General features: G+C 63.8%; 2 protein-coding genes across 6 annotated transcripts; one reads left to right on the top strand and one right to left on the bottom strand.

Annotated features, from left to right (window-relative positions):
- Positions 1-1,105: 1,105 nt before the first annotated feature.
- On the top strand, positions 1,106-18,330 carry COL1A1 (collagen type I alpha 1 chain). The gene is made up of 51 exons (XM_074926631.1): positions 1,106-1,282; positions 2,894-3,088; positions 3,255-3,289; positions 3,392-3,427; positions 3,525-3,617; positions 3,706-3,774; positions 4,382-4,426; positions 4,691-4,744; positions 4,942-4,995; positions 5,124-5,177; positions 5,367-5,420; positions 5,533-5,586; positions 5,688-5,732; positions 5,993-6,046; positions 6,162-6,206; positions 6,416-6,469; positions 6,801-6,899; positions 6,987-7,031; positions 7,113-7,211; positions 7,428-7,481; positions 7,573-7,680; positions 7,970-8,023; positions 8,231-8,329; positions 8,509-8,562; positions 8,651-8,749; positions 9,043-9,096; positions 9,760-9,813; positions 9,919-9,972; positions 10,096-10,149; positions 10,442-10,486; positions 10,589-10,687; positions 10,906-11,013; positions 11,374-11,481; positions 11,580-11,633; positions 11,756-11,809; positions 11,916-12,023; positions 12,113-12,166; positions 12,586-12,639; positions 12,890-13,051; positions 13,223-13,330; positions 13,480-13,587; positions 13,795-13,848; positions 13,956-14,063; positions 14,332-14,385; positions 14,504-14,611; positions 14,708-14,761; positions 14,934-15,041; positions 15,131-15,413; positions 15,987-16,177; positions 16,257-16,499; positions 16,577-18,330. The coding sequence occupies exons 1-51, from the start codon at positions 1,201-1,203 to the stop codon at positions 16,721-16,723; spliced, it is 4,362 nt and encodes a 1,453-aa protein (XP_074782732.1). The 5' UTR covers positions 1,106-1,200; the 3' UTR covers positions 16,724-18,330.
- A 2,135-nt stretch (positions 18,331-20,465) lies between these two features.
- Positions 20,466-24,485, bottom strand: SGCA (sarcoglycan alpha). Of its 5 annotated transcripts, none has more exons than XM_074926888.1 (9): positions 24,037-24,480; positions 23,389-23,541; positions 22,793-22,938; positions 22,629-22,701; positions 22,354-22,552; positions 22,087-22,249; positions 21,809-22,008; positions 21,606-21,632; positions 20,466-20,755 (listed from the first exon to the last, which is right to left on the bottom strand). In XM_074926888.1, exons 1-9 carry the CDS (start codon positions 24,074-24,076, stop codon positions 20,572-20,574), a joined length of 1,185 nt encoding a protein of 394 aa, XP_074782989.1. In that variant the 5' UTR covers positions 24,077-24,480; the 3' UTR covers positions 20,466-20,571. The 5 variants fall into 5 exon arrangements, with proteins under 5 accessions (XP_074782989.1, XP_074782988.1, XP_074782987.1 ...); XM_074926887.1 differs by having other exon boundaries at positions 21,809-22,014; positions 24,037-24,286; XM_074926886.1 differs by having other exon boundaries at positions 21,809-22,249; positions 23,392-23,541; positions 24,037-24,485.
- Between the last annotated feature and the right edge of the window lie 454 nt (positions 24,486-24,939).

The following is a 24,939-nucleotide window of genomic DNA, read 5'->3' as shown; positions in this document are numbered from 1 at the left end:
CCAGCTCTTTGCTCCCCCTCCAGCAAGACCCCAGCCCCATTTCTCACCACTTCCTCTAAAAATTACCCCTTAAAAAAGGGGGTGATCCCCCCCCAAGTGCCACATTGCCCTTGCAGGGCTCCTTCCCTGCCTCCTTCCTCGAGCTCCAGGCGGCCACCCCGGCCCTGGTAAATACGTATATTTTTTTGGCGTGTAATTACACCCTCCCCAAATTGCACGGTAGATTGTGGATTATTGTCAAGGAGCTTTTGCTTTTTCCAACCAACGTGGCTCCTTCAAATGTGGAAACGGCCGTGGAGGCGTGCCAGGAGGGGAGCGGGACGGTGAGGAGGGAGAGGTTTGAGGAAAAGAAAGGGAAAAGTTGGAAAGAAAGGGAGAAAAATTTTTTTAAAAGTGCAAAAAAAAAAAAAAAAAAGCACGAGTGGTTCTTGGGGGTGTTTTGGGGGTGTCTGTGGGTTGGGGTCCCGTGGGGGGATGCTTGCCCAAGGGATGCTCTGGGTGCCTGGTGCTCTTGCCCTCGGCCTTTGCACGGAGCTGGGGGGTTTGGTCCTGCTGCCTGAGGGTCCTCGTGGGGACGGGCAGGTTCTGGGGACCCCCGGGATGGGTGGGGGGGTCGCAAGTGTTTGCAGTGCCCCGTCCCACCCCCCCCCGGTGCAGAACCCGGCATCGCGTGGCACCGGGGTCCCCAAAACGCCACGTGCCACATCGCCTGTCCCCACCCCGCCTGGCCACATCCAACCACCTCAGGATGTGCAAAACCCCCCCAAAACCCCAAATCCGCCCCCCTCCAGCAACTCCCCATCCCACCCACCCCAGCATCCCCTTCCCACCCACCCCACAACCACCGCTCCCAGCCCCGCTTCGGGACGACACGCGTGTGCATGTCTGTGTCTGCGTGTGCATGAACGGACGGACAGACAGACGGAAGGGAGGGGGGGGGTGGGGGGGTGCGAGGGGTGCCCCCCGACTCGCTGGGTGCCGCTGATTGGCCGAGGGGCCGTCCAAAATTCCCTGGTTGCGACGGGTCCCACCTCTCCCCGCCGCCACATCGTATATAAGGGGAGGCGAAGGAGTGGGCAAGGGCAGTAGGAAGTTTCTGCTGGGGTCTGGATTTGGAGCTCCAGAGTCGGATCGGCCCCGTATGACCCCAACCTAAGAACAAAAGAGACCCCAAAGAGTCTACATGTCTAATATTTAGACATGTTCAGCTTTGTGGATTCTCGGTTACTGCTGTTGATAGCAGCGACTGTACTACTCACCCGCGGGCAAGGAGAAGAAGACAGTAAGTAGTCGGCGGCGATGATGGTCCTCACGGCCAGTGGGATACGGGGCGGTGGGTGGGGACGGGGTCGGGCGGCATCTCCGACACTTGGTCTTGCTGCCATGGGGTTGGGGAAGGATAAAGGAGTGGTTGGCATCCTGAGCGGAAAAGCAAATGGAGTTGGGGGAAAATTAAGTGGTGGGGAAAAAAAAAAAAAAAAAAAAAAAAGGAAAAAAAATGTATTGGGGGGATTTGGGGTGAAGAAGGGGTTTTAGGGGGTCTGTGCCGGCGCGGAGAGTTGGGGCACCCTGCCAAGAGTGGGGAGGGAGGGAAGGGTGGAGAGGAGCCGGCGGGGAAGGAGGGAGCCGGGGAAAAAGGGGAGGAGGAGGAGGCAGGGAAGGGAAAGGGGGGAAAGAGCGCGGGAGAGAGCGGCGAGGGGGGAGCGGAGGGGAGAGGGGGGGGCCCGGCCCCGGGATCTGCAAAAGCCATCAGGAAAGAATTAGAAAAGTCTCGGATGATTCATAAGGAAAATGTTTCGGCAGCCTGTAAAGTCGGGGCTGGCCAGACGGCCCCGCTCAGCCGCCCCGGGAGCGTGGCTGTCACCCCACGGCCTCCCCGTGGGGCTGTCCCGGGGACGGGGGGAGCGGGGGCACGGCTGGGGTCACTGCTCCCCCTACACCGGGTCCCCCCCTGCGCCCCACTGGGCTGCCTGCGCCTGCCTGCGCCTGCCTGCGCCTGCCACCTGCAGGTGTGGGGACACGGGGGGGACCCTGGGACGGAGCCAGGCCTGGGGCGCCCTTCGCGTTTTGCCCGATTTTGTCATTTGAGGGGAATTTTTTGGTGCTTTTTTTTTTTTTTTTATGTTTTGTTTTTGTTTGGTTGTTTGTTTTTTTTTTTTTTTGCATTCTGCATTCTGCATTTGACAACATCCATTCTGCATATTTTGCATTCTGCCTTTTGCAACGGACGTTGGGCCGTTCACATTTTGCAACTGCATTTTTTCGCCTTCTTTTGCCTTTCGCCTTTATTTTTTTTTTTGCCCTTACTGAACGCTGGAGGGGACCACAGGCCGGGACAACCCCACATCCCCCTCCCTGGGACCCTTCCCCACCGTGGGGCCACCCCCAGGCCTTGGCATGTTGCCCTGCCCTCCCCACTCCGGCCCCCCCCCTCCCTGCTTCCAGTGTCTGGCCTCTTGTTCCCAAATCCATCTGGCCTGATCCAGCCCCATCCCGCAGCCGCCTGGATCTAATTTCAGCCCAGACGTCGGGGCCAACCCACCCGATCCCACCCATCCCCATCCCCGTCCCCGTCCCCCGAGGATGATGGGGACCCCCGTGCCAACCCCCTGCCCGCTGCGGGGGTATTTGCCTTGGCCCCATCCGCCGCGGGACGTAGCAACTGGCTGGAGGTTTTTGTTTAAAATTCCAGCGTATGTGGGAAGAGTTTATTGTGGTGCTTTTCCTGTGTCACCGTGATGGGCTGATGAGAAACAGATGAAGGGAGAAATGCTGCAGGAGCAAAGGGGGGGATGAAGGGGGGGGGGGCGGAGAGCGAAGGAAGGGCCGTGTGGGGGGCTGCTGCTGTGCCCCCCTCCCTCACGCTTCCCCCTGCCCTGCTCTTCTCTCCCAGTTCAAACTGGAAGCTGCATACAGGATGGCCTAACGTACAACGACAAGGATGTGTGGAAACCCGAACCCTGCCAGATCTGCGTCTGCGACAGCGGCAACATCCTCTGCGACGAGGTGATCTGCGAGGACACCTCCGACTGCCCCAACGCCGAGATCCCCTTCGGAGAGTGCTGCCCCATCTGTCCCGACACCGACGGTACCGTGGCGTGTGCCCCCCCGTGGGCTGGTTGTCCCTGGGGAGCCCCGGGGCTGGGTCCCCCCTGTCCCGGGATGGGTGTTGGGGCTGCAGGGTGGGTGTGGGGTCGGGTGTGGGGTGCTGGTTCACACTGGGCTCCTCTAAACTCCCGTCCTTTCTCCCGCAGCCTCCCCTGTCTACCCAGAAAGTGCTGGAGTAGAGGTAACAGCTCTCTTGCCCCCCCTCAAGCCCCGTGATCCCCAAGCCCCCACCTATTTTTAGAGAACCCCTTTTCTAATCACCCGTTTCGTCTCTCCTCAACAGGGTCCTAAGGGAGACACCGGCCCCAAAGGAGACAGGGTGGGTATCGCCCTCGCAGAGCCCCCCCCCCAAGCTCCACTGGGACCCACCCCCCATCCCACTGGGATTCACCCTCCTCTTCTCTCTCCCCACCCAGGGACTCCCCGGCCCCCCTGGCAGAGATGGCATCCCTGGACAGCCTGGCCTCCCGGGACCCCCAGGCCCTCCAGGTCCTCCAGGCCTCGGCGGAGTGAGTATGGGGGGGCCGCCGGTGGTGCAGACCCCTGTGGGGGTAACCGCACCCCGCTCACCCCCTGCTCTCTCCCTCCTGCCCGCAGAACTTCGCTCCTCAAATGTCTTATGGCTACGACGAGAAAGCCGGTGGCATGGCTGTGCCCGGCCCCATGGTGAGCCTCGGGGTGACACGGGTCCCCGCGGGGGGGAAACGACACACAGGGGGACACAGGGGGAGGTGTGAAGCTGGGTGAAGCGTCCTGTGCTGAGAGTGCTGTGAGCGGTGGGAGGTGGGAGGGATGGGGAGCGACGTCAGTCCTGGAGGGGATGGGGACAGGGATGGGGTTGGGATGGGGTGACAGGGGAGTGACAGGGGGGAGACCGTGGGGATGGAGGTGGGGTGGCAATGAGGTGACAATGAGGGTGGAGGTGGGGTGACAATGGGGTGACCATGGGGTGACAATGGGGATGGGGTAGGGATAGAGTGGCAATGGGGTGATGGTGGGGTGACAATGGGGACAGGGATGGGGTGGGGATGAGGAGGCAGTGGGGTGAAAATAGGGATGAGAATGGGGTGAAGATGGGGACAGTGGGGTGGTAGTGGGGTGGCAATGGGGTGACAATGGGGATGAGAATGGGGTGGTGATGAGAACAGTAGGGTGTCAATGGGGGGTCAGCGGGGGTGTCAACGGGGGTGGGGATGGAGACAGGGATGGGGTGGCACTGGGGACAGAGGTGGGGACATGGCAGCCACTCATCACCTTCCCTTCTCCTTCCCAGGGCCCGGCTGGGCCCCGCGGTCTCCCCGGTCCTCCTGGCGCCCCGGTGAGTATCTCCTCCCCCCTTCGGTCTGGGGACAAGTGGCCCCAAGGTCCCTTTGGGTGCAGGCGGCCGGGTGGGATGGGGTGGGGTGAGGGCGGGACGGGGCGTCCCACCCTTCCGACGGCTACGGAAACACGTGGGGACACGCAGCCTCACACCACCATATTGGGGGGGACACACTGCTGTTGCCACTGGGGTCTTCAGGCCAAATCATCTAATTTTCTAACTCATTTTTATCTTTTTTTTTTTTTTCCCCCCAACTCACAGGGTCCTCAAGGTTTCCAAGGTCCCCCTGGTGAACCTGGAGAGCCCGGTGCTTCTGTGAGTCCTGCCACCTCCTCCTTCTCCTCCTCCCTGATGTCCCCTGGGGATGGGGACAAGGCCCTGGCCGTGGCCACACTGTCCCCATGCTGGTGGGCTGTGGGAACAGGACTGCCGGAGCCTGGTGCTGGGTGACAGGGTGACAGGGCACAGCTGTCACCCACAGCATCCTCACCCCTGCCCTGCATCTCTCCTAGGGTCCCATGGGTCCCCGTGGTCCAGCCGGCCCCCCTGGCAAGAACGGAGATGACGTAAGTGCCCCTTGGATGGGGTCACCCTCACCTCAGTTTGGGACCTGGTGGCCCTGCCAGTCCTCCCGAGGCAAACAGGAGCCACCTGTCTTGGGGACATGCCACCAACACAGTGTCCTTCTCCTTAGGGTGAAGCTGGAAAGCCCGGCCGTCCTGGAGAGCGTGGTCCCCCCGGCCCCCAGGTGAGACGCTCCCTGACAGGGTCCCCTCCCCGGGGTGGGGGCACAGGAGGGGACACCCCCACCGTGACCTGCCTGGTGGCAAAGCAAGGATGTGACACCAGCTGCCTGCCCCCCTTGGGGACGAGGGTGAGGGGGTGAGGGGACAGCCCCCCCTGAGCATCTCCATCACCACCTGCTCTTCTCTCCTAGGGTGCACGTGGTCTCCCAGGAACTGCCGGTCTGCCGGGCATGAAGGGTCACAGAGTGAGTCCCACCCCCCCATGCCTGCAAGATTTAGGGGAAGGGGGAGCCCAACCTGACCAAGGGGTTTCCTCCTGACACCCCCCACCCCTTGCTTCTCTCTCCTGCTCCCCAGGGCTTCAGTGGTCTGGATGGTGCCAAGGGTGAGCCTGGTCCTGCTGGCCCCAAGGTGAGGAGTGGTGACAGCGTCACCCCTGTCCTCCTGGTAAAGTCATCGCTGTTCCCGCCCTCCCTCCGGAGCAGGGCCCTCAATGTTGTCCTTTCTCCTAGGGTGAGCCCGGCAGCCCCGGGGAGAACGGTGCTCCTGGGCAGATGGTGAGTGCTGGGGTACCTGGGGACTGTGGCAGGGGTCTGGCCTCGGCCAGCAAAAGGGGACGGTGAGGCAAGATGTGATGGGGAAACAGCTCATCCTCGGGGATGCTTCCCCAGGGAATGGGGTGGGAGGGGATTTAATCCCCTGGAAATGTCACTGTGGGAGGAGCAGGGAGGGACAGGCGAGTACGGGGATGGGAGGAGCCCCTGAAGGGGAAAGCATCTCTCCTGGTGACCCAAAATGTGTCCTCTTCCCTCCCCAGGGTCCTCGTGGACTTCCCGGTGAGAGAGGCCGTCCTGGTCCATCTGGCCCTGCTGTGAGTATCTGGTTTGGGCAGGGCTGAGCATCCCCTGCCCTGGGGTGTGTAGGGTGGGCTGGGGGCCACCTCTCCTGCCAACGGGCATCACTAATGGGTGTCTCCTCTCCTGCAGGGTGCTCGTGGTAACGATGGTGCTCCTGGTGCTGCTGGTCCTCCTGTAAGTATCCCCCAAACCCATCCACACCCCCACCCCCCCGCCAGCACCTGACATCAACTCCAACTTCTCTGGAGGGAGATCCCATCCCAGTTCCACCGTGGCCAGGAAATCCTGACCAGGGGCCAGAGCTCTGCTGCCCAGAAAATCCGCCAGCGCCAGATGTGTGAGAAGGGATCCCTCTGCTGACACGTGCCCTCTCTCCCATTTAGGGTCCAACTGGCCCCGCTGGTCCTCCCGGCTTCCCTGGTGCTGCTGGTGCTAAGGTAGGACCTGTCTGACCAGCTTCTTCCCAGGTGGCATCTCCTGGGCTGGGAGAAACTGGTGGAAACTGGGAGTGTGGGGTGTGGGAGAAGGACTGAGCGTCGAATGGGTTCCCCACGTGGCCCAAAATGAGAAAGCCCCAAGTGCCGTGGGCTCGCTGCTGCCTGGGACGGTGGGGCAGACAGGGATGGCCCCAGCCAAGTCCTGCGGGCATCTCTCCTGGCTTCGTCTCCGTGGGAAAGGAGCTGTGGATGGAGGGCAAAATCAGCCGTGTCAGGGGTTTCAGGACAGCCCTCGTGCTCACGGCTCTTCCTCCCTCCTCTTCCTCCCCAGGGTGAAACTGGTCCCCAGGGAGCTCGCGGTGGTGAAGGTCCCCAAGGTGCCCGCGGTGAGCCCGGTCCCCCCGGCCCTGCTGGCGCTGCTGGTCCTGCTGTAAGTGGCATCTGATGGCTCCTCGTCCTTTGGCCTCATGTCCTGCCAGCCTCGGCATAACCCTCCTCTTCCTCTTCCTCTCCACAGGGCAACCCCGGTGCTGATGGTCAACCTGGTGCCAAGGGTGCAACTGTGAGTGTCCCTCACCCCTCCCCGCCTGGTCTGGACTGAGGGACCGTGCTGCTCCCTCACCGCCTCTTCTGCCTCTTCTAGGGTGCTCCTGGCATTGCTGGCGCTCCCGGCTTCCCCGGTGCCCGCGGTCCCTCCGGACCCCAGGGTCCCAGCGGTGCCCCCGGTCCCAAGGGTAACAGCGTGAGTATCTCCGGACACCCCCATCCACCTCCTCGGGGGGTCAGATCCCTTCTTCTGCTCCAGCGAGCTGCTGTCCCACCTGGAGATGTCTCCTCTAACATCCCCCTTCCGCTCCAGCCCTGCGAGGGCAGGATGGTGCTGGGGGCAGCTCAGGACTCCCTTTGCTCCTCGATCCGGTGTTAAAAGCTTTTCCCTCTTTTCTCCTTCCACTTCCAGGGTGAACCCGGTGCTCCAGGCAACAAGGGAGACACTGGTGCCAAAGGCGAACCTGTAAGTGACCCCCTGACATCTCCACAGAGGCTCGGCCCCCCCTGGCTCCCGTGCACCCCATGGGTGCTCATCCCTTCGCCTCCTTCCCCAGGGTCCTGCTGGTGTCCAAGGTCCCCCCGGCCCAGCTGGCGAGGAAGGCAAGAGAGGAGCTCGTGGTGAGCCCGGCCCTGCTGGCCTTCCCGGCCCTGCCGGCGAACGTGTGAGTAGGAGCAGCCCCTGTCCCATCCCCGCCGTGTCACTGTCCCCATCCCCGTCCTCCTCCCATCTCCCCACGTCCAGCGGCTGAGCCTTGTGGGTGCTCAGGGACAGACACCCACCATGGTGACAACCCCAGCCCCACCGAGGTCTCCAGTGGCGCATCTCAGCAGGGACACCAGGCTGCTCCCACTGGTGGCCACGTCCCATATCGTCGCATCCCTCCCCTGCCCCCCCAACCCCCCCGAGGTCCCCCCGTGTCACCGCACTGACCCCTCTCCTGTCCCTCACAGGGTGCTCCCGGCAGCCGCGGTTTCCCTGGCGCTGATGGCATCGCTGGTCCCAAGGTACGTCCCAACGTTTCCCTCCTGCCTGCCTGGGCTGCAGAGCCGTGTCCTCAACGGGGCTGTGGGGACACCCGTGTATTTGTCACACATCCCCACGCCGTGGAGAGACCAGTTCTGTGCCACCGCCGGTGACACGGCTCCGCTCGCTGTCCCCGGTTGATGTCCTGCGCTGGGGTAACATCTGTCCTCTCTCCCACTTCTCCCCAGGGTCCCCCCGGCGAACGCGGCTCCCCCGGCCCCGTCGGCCCCAAGGGATCTCCCGGTGAAGCTGGACGCCCCGGGGAACCCGGCCTCCCCGGTGCCAAGGTGAGCACGGCGGGGGGGTGGGCACGGTGGCTACGAGGAGCCACCACCCTGGTGGCCCCCGCTCCAGGGACGGACGCTGGCTGCCGCGCTCTTCGTGCCGGCCGAGAAGCCGTTTTCCGGGATGCTGGAGCATCTCCTGGGAGCTGGGAGCTCCTAACCCCCCCCACGCTGCCTTGCAGGGTCTGACTGGAAGCCCTGGGAGCCCCGGTCCCGACGGCAAGACTGGTCCCCCCGTAAGTTGTCCCCGCCGACGCCCCGCTCCCCCCTTAACTCGCCATGGCCTCTGCTAACGGGGTACTCACCCCCTGCCCCCCATCATAGGGTCCCGCTGGTCAAGATGGTCGCCCCGGCCCCCCCGGCCCCCCCGGAGCCAGAGGTCAAGCCGGTGTGATGGGTTTCCCTGGTCCCAAAGGTGCTGCGGTGAGTATAAACGGGTGCTGCCTCCCCCCGGGGTGGGAGAGCTGCTGGAAATGATGCTGCCCGGTGGATGTGGGAGTCCTGGTCCACGGGGGATTCGACCCCCCCGCCAGCCACTGCCACCACCCCCGGGACGGTGGCTGTGTGTGGGCACACAGCTCCTGTGACACAGGCACCCCAGGAGGGGTCGCTTAGGGGATGTGGCCCCCCAGGGAAGGGGCCTGGCCGAGCCCGCAGGCTCATGCCCTTGTTAGCGGGGTGTCATTGTGGGTCTCATCCTGCTCTCTTGCTTTTAGGGTGAGCCCGGCAAACCCGGTGAGAGAGGCGCTCCCGGACCCCCTGGTGCTGTCGTAAGTATTCACCAGAGCCTGTGAGGGCTTCACCCCGGTGTGGGGTGACAGGGATGGGGCGTGAGGTGATGGATGGGGTGTGGGGTGGCAGGATGGAGTGTGGGGTGGCAGGATGGGGTGTGGGGTGGCAGGATGGAGTGTGGGGTGGCAGGATGGGGTGTGGGGTGGCAGGATGGGGTGTGGGGTGGCAGGATGGAGTGTGGGGTGGCAGGATGGGGTGTGGGGTGGCAGGATGGGGTGTGGGGTGGCAGGATGGAGTGTGGGGTGGCAGGATGGGGTGTGGGGTGGCAGGATGGGGTGTGGGGTGGCAGGATGGAGTGTGGGGTGGCAGGATGGGGTGTGGGGTGGCAGGATGGGGTGTGGGGTGGCAGGATGGGGTGTGGGGTGGCAGGATGGGGCCAGGGAAGGCTCTGTGGATGAGGACAGCAGCAGGTTGAGGCGGCCGGGACTCTGGCCCGGTGGCTGCCAGCAGCTTTGGAGCAGGGACAGCAGGGAGGGGACGTGGCCCTGGGCAACTCGTCGCGGCTGCTCCCGTCCTTCGAAGGATGCTACGGCCGCATCCAGCCCCGCGTCCCGTGCAGGGGAGGGTGCAGAGTCCCGGGGGGCATCTCTGGGCCGCAGGTCGGGGCTGTGCTCTGAGCACCCTCTTCTTCTCCCCCACAGGGTGCTGCTGGCAAAGATGGTGAAGCTGGTGCCCAAGGTCCTCCTGGCCCTGCCGTGAGTATCCGCCAGCCCTTGGCTGCCCACTGCCGCGCTCGGCCACTGGCGAAGGGGCTTGGGAGCTGACTGCCCCCCCCCTCATGCTTGTCCTGTCTCCCCCAGGGTCCCGCTGGAGAAAGAGGTGAACAAGGTCCCGCTGGTGCTCCCGGCTTCCAGGTGAGGGCTGTCCCCTTGTGAGGGGACAAACCATCCAGGGTGGGGGGTGACGTTGTCCCTTTCCTCATCCCCTTTGCTCACCCACCTCCGGGGTGTCTCATCGCTCCTCTTCTTCCTCCCCAGGGTCTGCCGGGCCCCGCTGGCCCCCCCGGTGAGGCTGGCAAGCCCGGTGAGCAGGTGAGTGTGGGCGAGCGTGACCGCAGCATGGGACAGTCCCTGTCCCCTCCCCATCGCCCCTCTCCCAGCCGGGGCTGGGGGGGTTGTGGATGTGGTGTCCCCCCCCAGTGCCCCCCGAGGCGATGTGCTCTGTGTAGCCTCTCCCCTGGGAGCAGTGAGAACCCCAGCTCGTCCCCAACAGCACTGTGGGACCCCTTCCCTCCTCACCTCTGGGGGTGTTCCAGGGCCCCCTCCACCTGTCCCCAGGGCCACCCCTTCCTCCCTGACTCTGTCCCCTCTCCTTCCCACACAGGGTGTCCCCGGAGATGCTGGTGCTCCCGGTCCCGCCGGTGCCAGGGTAAGTTGATCGTCCCTCGCTCTCCAGCTGGCTCTCGGCACCCCCCCGGTGCCCGCCGCCCTCCCTGATGGCTTCGGCCCCTCTCCTGCCTCCCCTCTCTAGGGCGAGAGAGGTTTCCCCGGCGAACGCGGCGTCCAAGGCCCCCCTGGTCCCCAAGGTCCTCGTGGTGCTAACGGTGCTCCCGGTAACGATGGTGCTAAGGTAGGGGCGAGGTCTTGGCTCCACCGCGACTGTCGGGGTGATGGGTGACCCACCCTGTCTGGTGGCTCTTGGGGTGCAGATGTAAAGTGTGTGTGTTGGGGGGTTGAGTTTGGCTTCAGCCCCTTTTCTGGGGCCAGTGTTGAAACCAGGGAGGAATTTGCTGTGTCGGGGAAGCGCCGGGTTCTCGCTAACACCCATGTTCTGTCTCTCTTTCCCAGGGTGATGCTGGTGCTCCCGGTGCCCCCGGGAACCAAGGCCCCCCCGGTCTGCAGGGTATGCCCGGAGAGCGTGGTGCTGCCGGCCTGCCAGGCGCCAAGGGTGACAGAGTACGTGTCCCCCAAAATCCTGATGTCCCCCAGCAGTCCTCTGCTCCCAACCATCCCTGTGCCCCCCCCCATCGTCCCCTTGGAGCTTGATGTGCTCCCCTAAGCCAGGGCTGGTGGGCAGCAGCCCCTGGGGAGGGGGTGACACTGTCACCTCTGTCCCCATCCCAGCGTGGCCCTTGGGGACAGCCCCTTGCTGGGAGCTGGGAGCTGAGCCCAGCTCTTCCCCCGGAGCCTGGGAGGAGGAGGAGGATGAAAAACCAGGGGTGCCTCGGTGTTGCTGTGTGAACAGAAGAGGAAAGTGAGGGGTGATCCCCCAGCAGGGACCTCCCCACGTAACCCACCATCATCTTCCTCTCCCAGGGCGACCCCGGTCCCAAAGGTGCTGACGGTGCTCCTGGCAAAGACGGTCTCCGAGGTCTGACCGGCCCCATCGGCCCTCCCGGCCCTGCTGGTGCTCCCGGTGACAAGGTAGGGCCATCCCCCGGCTGGACGCTGCCCCGGGGACAGATGTGTCACCTCCTCACCACAGCCTTCACCTCTTTTTCGGTTTTCCTCCCCTTTTCCAGGGTGAAGCTGGTCCTCCCGGTCCTGCTGGTCCCACCGGTGCCCGTGGTGCTCCCGTAAGTGCCCCCCACCCTGGTCGATGGCTCTGCCATGGGTGGCCATCCCGTGGTGACCGTTGGTGGCCGTCGGTGGCCATCCCTTGCTTGGCGTCACGCCGTTCTCTCGCCATCTCTCCTAGGGTGACCGCGGCGAGCCCGGCCCTCCTGGTCCTGCTGGATTTGCTGGCCCCCCTGTAAGTGCGATGGCCTCGCTCCTCCCTGCCCCAGGGGCCTGATCCTGCCCTGCCGGGATGATGCTGAGCCCCCTGCCCCAGCTCACCCCACTCCGCTCTCCCGCAGGGTGCCGATGGCCAGCCTGGTGCTAAAGGTGAAACTGGTGATGCTGGAGCCAAGGGTGATGCCGGTCCCCCCGGCCCTGCTGGCCCCACTGGTGCTCCTGGCCCCGCCGTAAGTTGCCCCCCACCCCACACCCACTCGGGGTCCAGCCCCACGCTGCGGCTCACCCCTCTCCTCCTCCTCCTCTTCCTCCTCCACAGGGTGCTGTTGGTGCTCCTGGTCCCAAAGGTGCTCGTGGTAGCGCTGGACCCCCTGTAAGTACCAGTCTCGTGGTAGAAGGGGGGGTTTGGGGCCCCCAGAGGACCCCCCTGTATACAGACTCCCCTGGGTGGCTTAACTCCCTGCTGTGCATCACCCCCCAACACCGTGGGGCAGAGGGGAGCTGCGGCACTTTCAGCCTTGCACCCCCAAAACAATCTGGGAGGGGTGACATCAACCTGAGGTGGCTTCATCCCAGGGAGGGATGGAGCAGAGGGAAAAAGAGGGTTTTTCCTTTCTCCCCCCGCCCCCCCCCAGCTCCTCCTTGGATGGATGCTTTCCTCCTGGCCACTGGCCCCAGGGCTCCCTGTGGTGGCCCCCAGCCAGGGGACAGTCCCCTGGACCCGCTCCACGGTGGGGGCTGGTGATCCCTGGGGCTGGCCCTTTTGGTGACTCCAGTTTTCCCCCCTTCCAGGGTGCTACTGGTTTCCCTGGTGCTGCTGGAAGAGTTGGTCCCCCTGGTCCCTCTGTGAGTACTCGCGGTGGGGCAAGAGGTGGGGGGCTGGGAGATGGGGAGGGGTGTGGGGGTGTGGGTGGGAGGGTGCTGGTGATGGGGGGGACACAGGATGGGAGGTGCTGGGCACCCATCCAGGCAGCTTGACGTGGCCGCCCTGTCCCAGTTGGCACTGGGACACCCCTGGCTGCCCTTCAGCTGGCAGCTGGGGGGGTCCTGGGCTTCTGCCTGACGGCACTGCTTCCCCCCCCCTCTCCCTGCCCAGGGAAACATCGGCCTCCCCGGCCCCCCCGGCCCCAGCGGGAAGGAAGGTGGCAAAGGACCCCGTGGTGAAACTGGCCCCGCTGGCCGCCCCGGTGAGCCTGGCCCCGCTGGCCCCCCCGGCCCCCCCGGTGAGAAGGGCTCTCCTGGCGCTGACGGCCCCATCGTAAGTCACCCCCCACTCCGGTCGGACCCCCTCCACGGAGCGGGGGATGCTGGGCAGCATCACGCTCCCCCCTCAGCCCGGCATCCCTCGGCTCTCTCCTCCACCGGGAGGGTGACCTCCCCCCCCTCCCCCGCCGCTGCCACCACCCTGAGGTGCTGTTTGTCCCCATAGGGCGCTCCTGGCACCCCTGGACCCCAAGGTATCGCTGGCCAGCGCGGTGTTGTTGGTCTCCCCGGACAGAGAGGCGAGAGAGGCTTCCCTGGGCTGCCCGGCCCCTCTGTGAGTACCTGGGGGGCTCCCCGGGAAGAGACGATGTTGGGGACCCCTCTTAGGGTCTGACTCACCCGTGCAGCCCCCACAGCTGCACCCCCAGGATGGGGGGATGCTCGATGGTGTCTGATGCCCCCCCCATCCTCTCCCCTCCACAGGGTGAACCCGGCAAACAAGGTCCCTCTGGTTCCCCTGGCGAGCGCGGTCCTCCTGGCCCCATGGGCCCCCCCGGCCTGGCTGGACCCCCCGGTGAAGCTGGACGTGAGGTGAGTGGCTGTGGGCAACCATCGCTGTTGGAGGGGGCACGGACCCCCGGGCTGGCTGTGCTGAGGACTTGCCAACTCGTCACACTCATGAACGCTGCTGGAGTCGGTGCGCGGTGGGGGCCTGCGGCAGGCGGAGAGGAGACGGTGCCATCCAGGCCCTCGTTAGCCCCGCCGGCCCTAACGAGGGGGGTCTTTGCTCCTCCGTAGGGTGCTCCCGGTGCTGAAGGTGCCCCTGGTCGTGATGGTGCTGCTGGTCCCAAGGTGAGTGGGCTGGTGAGGGGCTTACTGAGCGGGGGGGTGATGGGGTTGTGCTGGCCCACACTGACCCCTCCTCCTCCTCCTCCTCCTCCTCCTCTTCCTCCTCCCAGGGTGACCGTGGTGAGACTGGCCCCGCTGGCCCCCCTGGTGCTCCCGGTGCCCCCGGTGCCCCCGGCCCCGTTGGTCCTGCTGGCAAGAACGGAGATCGCGGTGAGACCGTAAGTGATGCTCTGCCCAGCGCGCCCCCACCTCGTCCCCCTCCCCAGCCCAGGGGTCACCCCGGGCTCGACTCAGTTACGGAGCCAGGATGGATCCGACAAACCCGTGATGGGTCGGGGCCCAGCCCTGGGCTCGGCTGCGGCCCTTGGAAGGAGCCTCCCTGGGAAGCCACATGTCCCACCACCCCACTCAGGGTCATGCTGCCCCGAGCTGGTGGCAGCAGAAGGTGGAGGATGCTCTAACCTGTCCCCTTCTCTCCCGTTCCAGGGTCCCCAAGGTCCTGCTGGCCCCCCTGGTCCTGCTGGTGCTCGTGGTCCTGCTGTAAGTCGTTATTCTCCTCCATTCTCCTTGATGCTTCTGCGTCTCCGTGGGCGCGGGGGCAGCGGCTGGCCTGCACCCTGCTCAACACATCATCTTCCTCCTCTTCATCCTCCTCCAGGGTCCACAAGGTCCCCGTGGTGACAAAGGTGAAACCGGTGAACAGGGTGACAGAGGCATGAAGGGTCACAGAGGCTTCTCCGGTCTCCAGGGCCCACCTGGTCCTCCTGTAAGTCCCATGGGGTGACAGCGGCCCCGGGTGCTGCCCCAGGCCCTGGACGCGGAGCGAGATGCTGAGGGGACTTTTTCTTGTCCCTTTGCACAGGGCTCTCCTGGTGAACAAGGTCCTTCTGGTGCTTCTGGTCCCGCCGGTCCCAGAGTAAGTCCTTGGCTGAGCCACGACCTCCGGCCAGCGCTGGAGCATCCTGGGGGGAGCAGTGGGGAGAGGGTCCCCGTTGTCATCGGGTTTCTCATGGGGACATGGGTCGGGTTAGGGGGGGACGCTCTGTCCTGCCAGGGTGGCCACGCTCACCCCTTCTCCTCTCCCACAGGGTCCTCCCGGCTCTGCTGGTGCTGCTGGCAAAGATGGTCTCAACGGGCTGCCCGGCCCCATCGGCCCCCCTGGCCCCCGCGGTCGCACCGGTGACGTCGGCCCTGTCGTATGTATTGGCCCTTCTGCCACCGCCCGCCCACAGCCGCCTGCCTTCATCTCCTGCTCACCGTCCTCCTCCTCCTTCTCCTCCCACAGGGTCCCCCCGGCCCACCTGGCCCCCCTGGTCCTCCCGGCCCCCCCAGCGGTGGCTTCGACTTCAGCTTCCTGCCCCAGCCACCCCAGGAGAAGGCCCACGATGGCGGGCGCTACTACAGAGCCGATGACGCCAACGTGATGCGTGATCGGGACCTGGAGGTCGACACCACCCTCAAGAGCCTGAGCCAACAGATCGAGAACATCCGCAGCCCCGAGGGCACCCGCAAGAACCCTGCCCGTACCTGCCGCGACCTGAAGATGTGCCACGGCGACTGGAAGAGCGGTCAGTGTCCCCGCCGGTCCCCACATCCCTCTGGGGTGCCGGCACCCCCATCCTGCTGTCCCCTCTACCTGTTCCTCACCTCCATCCTTCCTCCATCCCCCCTGGTTGATCCTCACCTTCATTTCTCCGTTGGGTCTCTCATGGCTGCTCTCACCTCCAACCCTCTTACTTACTCCTCACCTCCATCCTCCGTCCCTTCATCCTCCATTTCTCACAGCTGCTCCTCACCTCCTTCCCCTGTTCCTCATGGCTGCTGCTCAGCTCCATGCTCCACCCCCCAGATCCCTCCTACCTGCTCCTCACCTCCCTCCTCCATCTCTCATGGCTGCTCCTCACCTCCACCCTCATTCCTTCATCTTCCCTCTCACAGCTACCCCTCACCTATCCTTCCGTCTTCTGTCCCTCCCTCCTGCTCCTCACCTCGTTCCTCCATGGCTGCTCCTCAGCTCCATCCCTGCTCCTCACTTTCATCCCTGCTCCTCACCTCCACGGCTGCTCCTCACCTCCCTCCTCCATCCCTCGTGGCCACTCACCTCCCTCCCCACTCCTGACACCCCTCCCTCTGCCCCACAGGTGAATACTGGATTGACCCCAACCAAGGCTGCAACCTGGACGCCATCAAGGTCTACTGTAACATGGAGACGGGCGAGACGTGCGTCTACCCCACCCAGGCCACCATTGCCCAGAAGAACTGGTACCTCAGCAAGAATCCCAAGGAGAAGAAGCACATCTGGTTCGGCGAGACGATGAGCGACGGCTTCCAGGTGAGCAGGGGGACGATGATGGGGGGAGAACAGGGATGGACAACCCGCTCTGCGGTGCCTAACGCCTCTTCTCCGGCAGTTCGAGTATGGTGGTGAGGGCTCCAACCCGGCCGACGTCGCCATCCAGCTGACCTTCCTCCGCCTGATGTCCACCGAGGCCTCCCAGAACATCACCTACCACTGCAAGAACAGCGTTGCCTACATGGACCGGGACACCGGCAACCTGAAGAAGGCCCTTCTGCTCCAAGGCGCCAACGAGATCGAGATCAGGGCTGAAGGCAACAGCCGCTTCACCTACGGCGTCACCGAGGACGGCTGCACGGTGAGTGGTCCAGGGGAGGGGCACGGTGGTGGTGGGGACGTGTTATGGGGCTGGGGCTGATCCTGACCTCCCCGCAGAGTCACACCGGCGCTTGGGGCAAGACAGTCATCGAGTACAAGACGACAAAGACCTCTCGCCTGCCCATCATCGATTTGGCTCCCATGGACGTTGGCGCTCCAGACCAGGAATTCGGCATCAACATTGGCCCCGTCTGCTTCTTGTAAACCGGACGCCCCACGCGTAACAGGAGAGAGTAATAATAATGATAATAATAATAAAAAAAAAAAAAAAAACAGCCAAAAAAAAAGGAGAAAATTTCACATGGACTTGAATTTGTGTCGGTTTCTATCCAGCGTCTCTAAAACTATTTGCGTTTCCGTAAAAGAAAAACCTAAAAAAAAAAAACCCCAAAAAGCATTAAACCAAAAAAAAAATAAAAAATAAATGACTTTTCAAACAAAATCACCAGGAAGTGGGTTCGCTTGCTTGCCCTCCTCTCCTCCTCCTCGGGGTCGGGCACTCCTCAGCCCCGAAGACGCATGGCTCAGCTCACCGAAAGCGCCGCCGCGGCTGCGCCGAGCCCCTCCCCGCCGCAGTGCTGAGCCCCCCCAGCCCGGAGTGCCAAGACCGGCTGAATCCCCCCCCCCCTTCAGCCAACCTTTCCCTGCTGGCCTCTTTGCTTCTTGCATCTCATTAGTATATTAATTTTTTGCTGCAAGGAAGATGTTTAACTCTTGGTTATAATTTGCTTTTTGTTGTTGTTTTCCCTCTCTCTCCCCCCCACCCTTTGTTTTTTTTTTTTTTTTATTTTTGTTTTTTTAATTATTTTATTTTTATTCAGGCAGCAATATCAATTCATTCCCAAGCACATCAGGGGAGCAGCCGCTGCCCCCGCCGCCGAGCAGACCCGACCCTTCGCTGCACACTCTCCTTTTCTGGAAGGCTACCTCACCGCTGTGCTTTGGGTTTTTCTTTTTCATTTTGGCGTTATTTTTGTTTCGTTTTCAAGTAGTTTTAGCTTCGTTTGGGGTTTTTCAGCCATGCCGGGACTTTCCTGCCAGGTTCAGAGCAAAGGTGCTAATTTTTCTCTAATATTTCCCCCCACCCCGGTCCTCATTTTGTTACTCTCTTGACCTTTTGTTTTTATTTTCCTCCATTCAAGGTCCCTTGGGAGTCGCTGAGGTTTCTTACCCCCAGGATTTTTATCCTGTTTTATTATTATTTTTTAATTCTCTTTTATTTTGGTCCCACAACACCCGAGCCCGGGACCGCCTGGTGCTACAGCCTCCAAAGACGCGACTCAGCTTGATTTATTTTAATTTCCCTCTGTTTTCATTCTCCCCTTTTCTTTGCTGCCGAGCTCAACTTGTGAATTTTCTGAAGGTGCTATTTAACCCCTCCACCCATCCCACAAGCAAATCCCGGAGCAAATGCGAAGTAGAGCCAAAAAAATTAAAAGCCTTGAAAGGGAAAAAAGGACAACCCCACTTTCCAGGTTCAGCAGGTGGATTTTCAGCTCTGCTCTCACCTTCCAGCAGCTTTTTCTCCATCCTTCCATCCTTCCATCCATCCTTCCATCCTTCCATCCATCCATCCATCCTTCCATCCATTCATCCATCCTTCCATCCCTCCATCCTTCCCTCCCTGGGCACGGAGGGGCACGAACCCACCCCCGTTTGCCGGCCCATCTCCCGGCGGATGCTCCGGGCTCTCCCGGAGTTTGTACCTAGTTTGTATATGTATAATAATTTGAAATGGATTTTTTTTTTTTTCGTTTTTTTTTTTTTAATTATTTTTTTTGACTGCTGAAATAAAGCATGTGAAATGATCCAACAAACCTGAGGTGCTCTTCAGCGGCGGCTCTCGCTCTCGAGGGGGGGTTGGGATGGGGGTCCTGGGTTGGGGTGGGGGGGTCCGGTGGGGTTGGGAGCCCCTCGTCCACAGTCCCGCTCTCGTCCTGGTTGCTCCTGCTCTGCTCCCGCCGAGCTTCTGAGCTCCCGTCCTGCCCGTCCTCCCACCCCACCACAGCCCCCGCCGGCCCCCCCTGCCCTCCTCCTCCTCGCTCAGCCCCCCACTGCCCTGGGGAGGGAGGGTGGGAGAGGAAGGAAGGGGGGACCCACCCCCCTAGCAAGGAGGGTTGGGCTGGATTTGGGGGAGGGGGGGGCAGAGCTGCTGTGCACCCATGGTGAAGGGGACTCTGGTGTGTGTCCCCTCCCCAAATGGGGGGAGAAATGGGGCTGGGGTGGGGGAGCGAGGGGAGTAAGGATTGCTGGGGAACACTCAGACCAGGGAGCCCCCCTAAAAGGAGGAGTTGGGGAGCGAGGTGGGGGGACACAGACATTGCAACTGGGTGAGGGAGGGCGCAAAGACACTCACTGATATTGGGGGGGTGGGGGGTCTTGCTCATCCCGGGCTGCAAGAGTTGTGTCATGATGTGGGGGTGTCACGGTGTGCGGGTGTCAGTGTGGGGGTGTCACGGTGTGGGGGTGCCATGGGATTTGGGTGCCACAATGTGCGGGGGTGCCAGCCCCCCGTCCCCACAGTGGGTGCCCCCAACGTGTCAGCCCCCGCCGTGCACACTCCCTCGTGCCCCCAGCAGCACACGCGGGTGCCCCGTGCCCACCGTGTGCCACGCTCCCAGGGCTCCGTGGCCGTGGACACGAGCGAGACCCCGGCAGCACCGGGGGGGGCTGCGCAGGCAGCGGGACGGGGCCTCAATGCCGCCTTTCTCCTCGCCTGCCCCGGCCCGTCAATGGGTCCCCTTGTTCCTCCCGGGGCCCCCATGTTTTCCTAACCCCCACCCTGGCGCCTGCCCCATGCGAGGGAGGGGGGGCTGCTGTGAAAGAGGTTCTTTCTTTGGAGGCGAGGGGCAGGGGCTGGACTGGGGGGACCCCCTGGGGGGGCCGGGGAGGGGTTATGGGGGTGCTGAGCGGGATGCGCGGGTCTGCACGGTGGAAGGGGCGAGCGGCTGGAGCAGCCGGGGGCTCCAGGCGAGATCCTGCCAGACACGGACACCCAGGTGAGCTGCGGGATATTGGGGTGCCCTGGGGTGTCATCGCGAGCCCATGGGGCTGTGTGTCGTGCCCCCCCGGCGTTGTCCCTGTCCCCGTCCCCAACCCACTCTCCACAAGCCCCTTCCCTTCTGTGGAGCTGGGGGTGAGTGGCAGGGTCAGCCCAAGCCCTTAGAGGGGTGGAAGTCTTTGGCGGGGGGGGGGAGTCATGAATACAGCTAAAGAGGGGGACAGAGGGGAGCAGGACCCCCTCCCAGCAGAAGGGACAGACCAGGGATCCCCCCCACCCCAAGCGAGATCCCAACCCTGTGTCCCCCAACCTCCCAGTCTCAGGGTGTATCCAGCTTCGGGGGTAGCTGGGCTGCGCAGAGGACTGACAAACTCAATGCACTGCTTGCAGCCAGAAGGAGCCCAGCAGCAGGCTGCACCCCAAAACCTCCCCCCCAACCCCACCCCTTCACCCCCCCTGCCAAGACCACCACAACCACCAGGGCCAGGCTGGGATGCTTGCAGGGGGGGGGGGAGCAAAAATAAAGCAGAAAATCCACGTCTCATGACTAAAGAGCCACTTTTATCAATCAAAACTCATCCTACAGCCCCTGTCCCGCAGCGGGGACCTCTGGGGGTCACCCACATTACCTGGAAAACGGGAAGAAAACAGCTTATTCCCCCCCCTCCCCTAAAAAAAAAAAAAAAAAAAAAAAAAGGGGGTTAAAAAGGGCCATGATGTTCCCACAGTTATTATTTAAGGCTTTCATCAGGCCAGGTGGGACAGAGGAGGTTGGAGGGGAAGGGAATAGGATGGAGATGTCCTGTACTGCCCCAGGGATGCGGATGACCCCCCCCTTCAAGTATTATAACCCCCCCAAAATGCTCCAGGCAATAGCCCGGCAGCGGGCAGAGCCCAGCCGGACGGGCAGTCGCCCGTCCGGCTGGGCTCTGCCCGCTGCCGGGTTTTTTTCCCCTGTAAGTCACCCCAAAAGCATCAAAACACCCCTTCATCCATCCCTGGGGTTGTCCCACACCCCTAGCATCACCCCGGTGTCACACAGTGCCCCAGCTCACGGCGGGAGGAGGGGGACACGGGCACCATCCGAGGGGGTGGGCATGGGGTTGATGCGTTGACCCGTGCGGACGTTGAACATGGGAAGGGTGGAAAGGGGCCGGGGGCCATCCCGGCTGCTGGCCATGTGCCTCAGCTCCTCCGTGTCACTGTGGATGGTGGTGTGGTGGACCAGCTGGATGCTGAAGGGGAAGGAGAAATGGGTGCTGCACCCCGCATTCCCACGTGCAGCCCTTTGGGGAGGTGCTTGAGGGGGGTCTGCGCCCCATTATTAGGGTTTGTCCCCCATCTTTGGGGTCTGCGCCACGACATTGAGGTCTACCGTCCATCACTGGGGTCTGCATCCCCATCACTGGGGTCTGCACCCCATTATTAGGGTTTTTCCCCCGTCACTGGGGTCTGCCACCCATCACTGGGGGTCTGCATCCCCATCACTGGGGTCTGCACCCCATTATTAGGGTTTGTTTCTTATCACTGGGGTATGCCCCCCATCACTGGGGTCCTCCCATCCACCTATCACTGGGGTTTGTCCCCCTTCATTGGGGTCTGCACCCCATTGCTGGAATCTGCTCCCCAGCATTGGGGGTCTGCTCTCCATTATTGGGGTCTGTTGCCCATCGTTGGGGTCTGGTCCCCATCAGTGGAGTCTGCCCCTCGTCACTGGGGGGGCTGCACCCCATCATTGGGGTCTGCCCCCCATCGTTGGGGTCCTCCTTGTGCTGCCATTGAGTCTGGCTGAGGCTACTGGAGAAGTAAAACAGCTCTTGTCCTCCAGCCCGCGTCTGTGGGGGGTTATTGGGGGGCGCCGAGATGTGGGGAGAGAAGGAGGGGGGCTTGGGGGGCCCCTTTGGGATTGGGTGACCTTTAGGCTCCACCACCTCCATAACAACCCCCAGACAGCCGACTGCTCGCTGTCCCCCTCTCTGCCCCGTCCCCAGCCCCGCTGGCCCTCCCTGTGCTTGGCTACGACAAAGCCCCCCCAAAAGCAGCCCCCCAGCACCCACACGGCTCAGCCCAGGCACGGAGACTTACTCAGATGTCTCCAAGTCCCGTTTTTGCCTACAAAACAGAGAAAAAAGGGGGGGAAATATATATAATGATGGTGAGAAGAGCCCTCACCACCCCCAGGTTGTCCTGGCGCCATGATGGCCAGGGAAGGGGCACCCAGCCTGGGGTGCCCATGCCCTGGGTGGGGTGGGGGGACCCCCACCCTGAGTGTGCCCCCTCCAACTCACACTCCCTCCCTGCGGCAGCACATGAGGTGGCCCAGGAGCAGGCAGAGCAGCATGGCCACCGCCAGCGGCACCAGCAGCGTCACCAGGTACCCGGGCAGCAGGTCCTGGGGGGGGGCGTCGGTGGGGGGCTGGAAATCGCCACCTTCCTCCAGCACCCCGGAACCCCACACCGGCCCCGGCGTCGTGGGGTTGGGCCAGACCTGCAGCTGCAATGGGGTGATGGTTAGGAGGGGATGGGGGTGTTTCATGGGGTGGGGTGGGGGGCACGTGGGACTCACCAGGGTGAGGTTACACCAGCGGATGGTGAAGTGGGGGGCGAAGGTGTCGTAGCAGGAGGCGAGGGGCTGCTGGCCCAGGCTGCAGCGGAAGCGGCTCTCCGGTGAGGCGGCCGCCACCAGACACGGCGAGAAGGTGCCCCAGGAGCCCACCTTCACGTACACCCTGCCGAGGGGAGGGACTGGTTGGACGTGACCCCCCCAAAACTCACCCACAGAAGCTGGGGGTCTGTCTGGGACACATGTCCCCCCAGGGGGCTCTGCCCGTACCCCTCCTTGCGTCCCTCGATGGGCAGCGGGACGCGGCCGCCCCGGTCCAGGGCGGAGGTGATGTTGATGATGTGGAGGTCGTCCCACTCCCAGACACCGGCCGTGGCCTGGAGGAAAATATTCCGCGTGGCCACCGGCAGCAGCTCCTCCACGTTCCTGTTCCCCACCAAGAACTCGCCCTGGTACGGCGGCTCGCCGCCTGTGGGGGGGACATGTGGCACTTGTGGGGACACCCCACGCCAACTCGGCGCGATTTGGGGGCGCACAGCCCTTACCTGGAGCGGGGATGACAGTGACAATGAGGCGCTGGGCCACCGTCTCGTAGGTGTGCCGATTGTACGCCAGCACCTGCGAGCCAAAGAGACACCCCCAAAGATGCCATCCTCCCCCCCCGGCCTCTGTGTCACCCCCTGGCACAGGGCTGAGGGTGGGCACCTACCTCAATGGTGTGCGTGCCCAACTCGGTGGCCGTGGGGCAACCGTAGAGGTAGCCTGATTGGTGGGGGTCACGCTGGATGTACCGCAGCCACCGCGGCAGGTCGGGGTGGTCCCGGAGGTGGGCTTGGAAGGTGATGGGGGTGGCTACTGGGCACCGGGACACACAGACGGGTGGGGACAGACACAGGCATGAGGACACGCGTGCCACCAGGCTGTGCTGCATGCAGACCCCCACCCAGCAGGCCCATCCCCATCCAACTGGTCCCAACAAGGAAGCACAACTGGTCCCCGTGTAGGCTGTACCCCAAGGTGGGGTCCCTCTCCCCTTTTTATGGTGAATGACCCCAAACTGAGGTGACCCCCAACACCTCAGCAGTGGGGGATGAAGGGATGCTGCTCCCGGGTGGGTTTGATGGAGTGATGGGGGGTGCTTGGGGGTCCCCAAAAGGGTGGAGGGATGGAGGGATGGACAGACAGATGGCCCAGCTGGTGGGGAGCAGGCATTAGCCAGTGCCCCCCATCAACAGTCCCACCCTTCCCCAACCCAGGCACTGCAGGACACCCCTTTGTCCCCCTTCCCCATGGCCTGGCCCTCACCACCATCATCCTCGCGCCCGGTGAGGAAGGCCTCCTGGAACAGCTCCCGCTCCAGCTTGTGGACGAAGATGGCTCCGGTCTTGGAGGAGACGCGGTCGTCGGGGAGGACACGGTGGTCGGGGAGGGCGGCCCGGGACCCCCCCAGGGCCACGGCTGGGGTCACACACAGAGCTAAAGCCGGGGCTGGGGAACTCGGCTCCTCCCTGCCTCAGTTTCCCCATTCCCCAGACACCCCGAGATGACCCACAGGTGCCCACAGACCCCCCCGGAGCACCCGGCTGGGGCAGAAACGTGTCCCTGCGGTGCCAGGCGTCCCAGGACAAGGTGGGGGGGTGCATTTAGGAGGGGATGGGGACAGGGAGAGGGTTGGGGACAGGGATGGGGATGGGGACAGCACCTTTCCTTGCCCCAGACCCCTCGCGGAGAGGTCCCGCTCTCGGTCCCCTCAGCCCACACCCAGCTGGCACCAGGGACAGGACGGCTTTATTTAGCTCTGTCACGTCGCAGCCTCGTCCCCCCCTGTCCCCTCCCGCCTGCAACCCCCATCCCCACCCCTCTCTGGGGGTCCCCCCAATCCCTTCCCTTCTGGGGGTACCCCTGGCCTGGCTGTGTGCCCCCTCCCTGGGGGGTGACGGGGCTGCCACTTGCCTGCCAGCACCCAGAGCCGGAGCAGCTCGGGGGCCTCCATCTTCGCCACCTCCCGGGCGCGGGGCCAGGGCTGATTGACTGACGGAGGCAGCGGGGCTGGCCCGGCTGGGGGGGGCCCTGGGGGGGTCCCACTGGGGACATGGGGGGGACCCTACCACAGCCACCTCCTGCCACCAAGGCCCCGTGGCACCCAGCCCCTCCGGCACACGAGGAGAAGCTCCCGTGTCCCCTGGGTGCGGGGTAACCCCTGGGTGGGGGGGGGGGTCTCCTGGGACGGGGGGGGTCTTGTCCTGGTGCCCCCACTCATGGGGGTGGCAGCGGGGACATGGGATGGGGCTCAGCAGGGTGAGGGGGACACTTGGGGACGGCTGACACCCTCCCACCGGCGTGTGCAGGCAGCCTGCCAGCACCGCTGCCCCGCACACGCGTGGGCCCTTGTGCGGCACCGAGACGGGAACACGCGTGTGCACACACGTGTGCGTACACGGGTGGGGGTGCGAGGTGCCCTGGTGGGGTGAAGCAGAGGCTGCTGGGATACTGGAGGGTTGGCGGTGGTGGGGGGCCAGGCCCTGCAGTGGGGTTTTGGGGGGGGGGGGGGGGGGGGGGGGGGAGAGGGAGGGAGGGGGGGGGATGGTGGCAGCGGAAGGGGAAGGGGGTGGCCGTGGGGGGAGATGTCGCGTCGCGTCACGTCACGTCACGTCTCGTCACGCCGCGTCACGCACAAAGGGCTGGGAAGCTGCGTTGGGCGACGCGGGACGTCTGCAGGGTCCTGGCGCCCGCGTGCTCCCCGGCCTGGGGGAGCAGGGGTGTCCCCCACCCTGTCCCCCAGCCCCTCGGGGTGCTCCTCCCGCATCAGGAACCCCCAGCACGGCCCCAGGCTGTCAGCTCTGCCCCCCCCCCCCC

This window comes from Athene noctua, chromosome 25, assembly GCF_965140245.1.
Source record: "Athene noctua chromosome 25, bAthNoc1.hap1.1, whole genome shotgun sequence".
Lineage (NCBI taxonomy): Eukaryota > Metazoa > Chordata > Aves > Strigiformes > Strigidae > Athene > Athene noctua.
This window is presented reverse-complemented; position numbering and strand designations above follow the sequence as displayed.

Bases quoted from the DNA above. Each gene is read 5' to 3' on its own strand.
- COL1A1 (XM_074926631.1), top strand. From the start codon at position 1,201: ATGTTCAGCTTTGTGGATTCTCGGTTACTGCTGTTGATAGCAGCGACT. The intron at 5,733-5,992 runs GTGAGTGCTGGG...TTCCCTCCCCAG, and splicing joins ACGGTGCTCCTGGGCAGATG to GGTCCTCGTGGACTTCCCGG. The intron at 8,330-8,508 runs GTGAGCACGGCG...GCTGCCTTGCAG, and splicing joins CCGGCCTCCCCGGTGCCAAG to GGTCTGACTGGAAGCCCTGG.
- SGCA (XM_074926884.1), bottom strand. From the start codon at position 24,076: ATGGAGGCCCCCGAGCTGCTCCGGCTCTGGGTGCTGGCAG. The intron at 21,633-21,808 runs GTGAGTTGGAGG...TCTGTTTTGTAG, and splicing joins TGCTGCCGCAGGGAGGGAGT to GCAAAAACGGGACTTGGAGA. The intron at 20,756-21,605 runs GTAAGTCTCCGT...CTTCCCCTTCAG, and splicing joins CGGGACTTGGAGACATCTGA to CATCCAGCTGGTCCACCACA.